We start from the raw sequence: 5299 nt of genomic DNA, 5'->3' as shown, positions 1-5299 counted from the left end.
AAGGCTCGGCATTTCTGAGGCTGGAAGTTAGTAACGAGTACCAAGTATTATAGACTTAAAGCGCTTTGTTTGAGTTAATAAATGGGAAAGTGTATTTATTTTTAAACCAAATACAGTTAGTTGTCAGTATACAATTTTTTTGCTGTGATAGAATAAATGTTTACTTATCCTACAAAGCACAAATATCATGACAGAGTTGTAACAGTGTGATGCAGTTTCTCTGTACAGTAGTTCTTCATGTTGCAATTTATTCAGAAATAAATTTGTGTTACAACGTGTGTGCTCTTTGCCTTCCTAAGAAGTTCGCGAACGTGCTGTGGGTTTTCTGACCTATTAAACCGTGTTTGCCTGCCATCCCTGTACCTCCGCAAAGCTCTGCTTCCGAATGAAAAAAATCTGACCCATGGCCCTAACCTGGAGCAAGCGCCAGGTCTTACCTCAGAACCCAAGCTACGGCTTTGCTCAGGTTCCACAATTCGTTCGAGTGATACAAGGCTAATCGTAACGTTCTTAGTACCGCAGCAAAATAAAGAGGAATTACACGTTCGTTGCCGAGAATTAACCCCCGAGTAACTCCCAACATACCAAATCCCTCACTCTGGCTGCTTTCAGTACCTGCAAAAGCGGGCAGGGGGGTGGGGAGACAGAAGTTCAGGAGTTTCTTCTGCCTGTTTAAGTTTGCACAGCTATTTACTGCCCTCCCGCCTGAGTAGAAATAAAGGTATTTCTACTGCTAAACAGAAAAGGAAACCAACACTTAGCTGAGTAAATCAGAACGGGACTTGTCCACCATTAAAAAAGGCTGAAAAAAAATTAAAGTCAACTTTAATTGCACATAAATGAGAACTCCATACCACATACAATTTTAGGTAAAAAAATCTCAGGGTAAAGTATGTGCCGTTCAGCCTCTCTGTATACGTGAGCGCGATGCAGGCGGTTAATATCCCGAGGGTGTGGGGAGGGTGGCAGCTCACTGTCTTTCCCAATACAAAAGCTGGGACCCAACAAACGAAACTCATACAAGCCGGACTCAAAGCAAACAACAAGAGAGGACGGAAAACTTGTACACAGGTTCCAGCGGGAGCTGGATAGGTGCTCGAGAGAGATGCACCACAGTTTACTGAATCAGACAAACCCCACGAGCCTCAGGAGCCGCCCCGGCCGTCAGAGGCCACCCGCGGGAGCGGCAGACGTTTGCCTCAGCACCTGCTGCAGCGCTGGCCCCAGCCGGGGCTGCCCCGCGCACCTTCTTCCTCTGCTCCAGGGAAAGGTGCCTTCCACCCTGGGCTTGACTCCACCACCCGCCTCACGAAGAGCAGAATTTGGCCTGTAGAGACGTCAGTTCAAACACAGGAGAATCACCTATTGAAAAACAAGTGTTTAAAACCTTCATTTTTAGCTTGGTTTTGCTGAGGGTGCTTTTAATGTTGGGATCATTAGAAGTTGAAAAACTATAATCTTCCTCCATTTTGTCAGAACATTGAAGATTTTCATAGTGTCTTCAAGTAAATTAACCGTTTTATTGTGGTCTATGATAAAAATGGTCACCTGCTTACAGTTGTCCTATTAAATTCAGCAGGTAACTTTTCTGGAGAGGCCGATTTTACTGTTTCTCTCATGCAGTTCCCTGCAGAGCTGCGTGACAGACGAGCATAGGAACGTCACCGTGAATCCTGCACTCTGACTTTCAAAACGTCAGGGGGAAAAAACCCACCACTCCATTGAAATAAAGAGCCCACATGAGCTACTTAACAAATAACACAGATTCCAGCCGAGAAGGAAAGCACATCCATACTAGCCAATTTAAGAACTTCAGTTCAAGCCAGAGCCATTCCTAAGCCGTCGCTAAGTACGAGCGGACTCGTAACGCCACTGCTTCAATTTTTCAAACCCACCCTAAAGCCAGTCACCACGAGGAACAGGCCCTCAGAAAGCAACTTGCAGCTGTACAGCATTTAGCAGGACAGACAGTTAAATTAGACAGCTGGACCATCAAGCTAATTAAAACAATTTGCAGTGAAGACGGGTCTGGCTGACGGATACTGTGCCCTCCCCTCCCAGCTTCAGCTGAGAAGTAGACAGTAAAGTGCAGCAAACTGGAAAATATAACCAAGCAGGATATATTTCATATCCTTTCACTAACTACCCAGGAAATGCAAGTGATCACACGGAAGGAGCCGAAAAAGAAATTCTCACCAAATGTCACTTTTAAAACATGAGTGGGAATGAGTATTATTACCCTCACCTATTCAGAAAAGAATCTGAATCTCAAGAGACACAAAAGGAGTCCGAGTACCCATCGTATGCTTACATGGAAATCCTCGTCCTTGTCTTGTAAAACGCGTGTTCTGTCCCGGGGAAGTTACACGATACAAGCTAAGGGCTTCCTTCCCAGAAAAACAAACTTGTATATTCACAGAGGTATACACTGGAAGGATTCAGAGGTCTAAAGGACAGAAACAATACAGCAAATCCGATTTCCGCTGGGAGAGCCCTTACTAAAGCACGCTTCAGGAGTCTCCCGAGGTAATCCTTTTCAACAAGGTCACAGTGAATCGAGTTTGCCAGCATTTCAGGGTAACGTTGAGAGCCACATCCCACTCCAACCACCCAGGGCTTACAGTGGCAGCTTGGAGAGTGGAAGGTATGTAGGAGCCAAATGTTTTGATAAGATTAAAAGGGCACCAGACAATGGAGTTAGAGCGCACTCACGCTATCCTGGTTGCGGGGACTGAAGTGGAATTGGAGAAAGGGATCAAGCTGCTACCAGAGACACAGAATGGTTTCAGGATGATACATCTATACAATGGCCTCCTAACGTATGTCTCCATAATTTATTAAATCTACATATGGGTAAACCAAGGTGCAGAGAGCCTTCAACATCAAACATCAAAGCATTCGTATGATGGTACCTAGAGTACTACTGAAGTTCTTACGAGGCGCCAAGTTAGCACACTTTTCAGCAGTGCTGTGAATCGCACCAGGTGTGAAAGCATTTCACATTTGAGCAGGAAACCTGGACAACGTAGCCTGAAAAGCAACGCTGCTCACTCAGTGGATCTAGGGAGAGTCAGAAATAGAGCCCAGATGGTCTTCCAGTCCAATGCTTAGTCTATGAAACCTCAGCACTCACAGTTTCGCATAAAAATAGGACAAAAGCTCAAAGCCTACAGATGTTTGACTCACTGAATCACTAGCACAGCGTAGGAGAAAAATCATAAAGGAAAAGGCAACAGAAAATAACCCAACCTGAAAGATTGAGGGGAAAAAAAACCATCTACTTCCTAACTGCAGTCCAAAGAATTGTTTTACTTTGTGATGGTCACACAGCAAGTCAAATTTCAGTTTTTAAGTGTGTAGCAGTATTTGTACACATTTCGTTACACTCATTTTCCTCCATTTTTGTCGGCTGGAAATCCCCCATGTCACACCTGTAAGTACAGGTGCAAACTGATCTGGGGACACGGGGCAACTCTAAAGTAACGCAGAACTGCATTGCCCTTCCGGCCCCTTTCCATTCCGGATTACCGAAATACTCTTTTGATATCACAAGGCTTTTGCACAAAACAACAGGAAACACCACAAGCATTACTGCAACATTAATATCAGCCACTTTGCCTACTGGTAAGGGTTTAATTTCAAATGATCTGCATTAGTTCTCCCACAACACAACACTACTTGAAACAACCAGGATGTTTGCCAAGTGATGACAGGCACTTTTGTTTCTTCACTTACACACAAGGATGCTGGCAAGCACGCAGAGATAGTCAGAACACATCAGCATTAGCAACTTCCTATTAAATTTAACAACATTTTGAAGTCAAGCCCGTAACCACCCAGAGATACACAATAAAAACAAAATACCTTCAAGTTCATCCTCTGCTGCACACTTCCTTTCTTCCTTTTGTCTCCCGGTCACCACGCATACTTTGTTCGATCCTGCCCTCTATTGCCTCTTCATCCTTCTTCCAAGGCTGCTGGAAGAGACCAGCCGGCTCTGCTCCTTCCCTACTCCCCTGCAAAGAGCAACTGCAGTTTCAGGTGCTCTGCTAGGAGGAGGGGCGAGCTCTGCACAGGCGAAGCCTGTTGGTGATTGCTGGCAAGAGGTAAACCTGGGTTAGAGTTCCTTGTACGGTGGTAAATAACTTGCGGGAGTTCCTCATCCACTTCTCAGTTTATGTCATGATCCGTGGCCCCAAATCTTTGGTGTGCAGAGTTTCTTCATGCTGGCCATAATCTTTGGGCCAGGACTCAGAGCTGGAGTCACCACCCACATTATTATTTTTACCTCAGATGAAAACAAAAGAATGAGAGCTGAGCAGAAAGGAACGGGATGAATGGAAAGATGTGGGCAAGCATGAAAGGGGGGTGACTGGGAGTTTTAACTACAGCATGCGTGCAATAGTTAATAGCAATGCAGTTCACAAATGGTTGCTGGTTTTCCCCAGAAATATCAAGTGGGGCATCACATTACAAGTAGTGAAACTGGCATTTTAACTCAATACTTTATTACACAACAAAAAAAATTAATACAAAAGTAGTCGGAGCAGGTGCATAACACCACCCCTTTCACACTTGAGAGTATCATAATACTATTTTTTATTAAAAGGGTTACAAGGAAAAAATGACACGCAAAGAAATGGGGCCGTGCTACTGGATTCATTCACACTAAACACAATTTCTCTCAGGTGACTGAGATAACAGAGCCAGACTCTTCTCAGCAGTATCCAGTGAAGAGCCAACATAGACAAATTGAAATACAAGAAAACATTCCTTCTAAAAATAAGAAAAAAACAAACTTTTTTTTACTGTGAGAGTGATTGAACACTGAGCAGGTTGCCCAGAGAAACTGTGGAGTCTCCATCCTTGGAGATATTCAAAACCGGCCAGACATGGTCCTGGGCAGCCTGCTTAGTCGACACTGCTTTGAGCAGGGGTGTTGTCCTAGGCGATCTCCAGAGGTCCTTTCCAACTTCTCCTATCTTGTGATTCTACGATTCCATATCTACCAGACATCAGCAAAGTCAAACCTATCAAAATCTAGGTAACTTCTCTACTTCAGCAAAGCTGAAGCTGAACAAAGAGGGTAAAAGGAAACAGATCTGAAACATTGAGTTTATTGACTATGAAACTTATGAAGTAGGCATATACCAAACTGGGTCTCAGTTGTCTTCAGTCTTCAGTCACTGCCATATTCTACAGGTGTTATCCTTGCTCCCTAGTAATAAAAACACATTGTGAGGCAATCATTTAGCTGTATTGCACAACTTACCCATTTTTGTTAACACCTACATCAACA

General features: G+C 44.1%; 1 protein-coding gene across 1 annotated transcript in view; it reads right to left on the bottom strand.

The window, feature by feature from the left end:
- Nucleotides 1-5149: 5149 nt before the first annotated feature.
- The window catches only part of DAW1 (dynein assembly factor with WDR repeat domains 1), a 32236-nt gene continuing 32086 nt past the window's right edge, over nucleotides 5150-5299 (bottom strand). Inside the window, exon 13 of the mRNA XM_009325118.1 lies at nucleotides 5150-5218. Within this exon, the coding sequence (XP_009323393.1) occupies nucleotides 5184-5218 (35 nt within the window). The 3' untranslated portion in view covers nucleotides 5150-5183. The remainder of the gene's footprint in view (nucleotides 5219-5299) is intronic.

The sequence above is a fragment of the Pygoscelis adeliae genome, unplaced genomic scaffold (assembly GCF_000699105.1).
Source record: "Pygoscelis adeliae isolate BGI_AS28 unplaced genomic scaffold, ASM69910v1 Scaffold155, whole genome shotgun sequence".
NCBI classification, from domain to species: domain Eukaryota; kingdom Metazoa; phylum Chordata; class Aves; order Sphenisciformes; family Spheniscidae; genus Pygoscelis; species Pygoscelis adeliae.
This window is presented reverse-complemented; position numbering and strand designations above follow the sequence as displayed.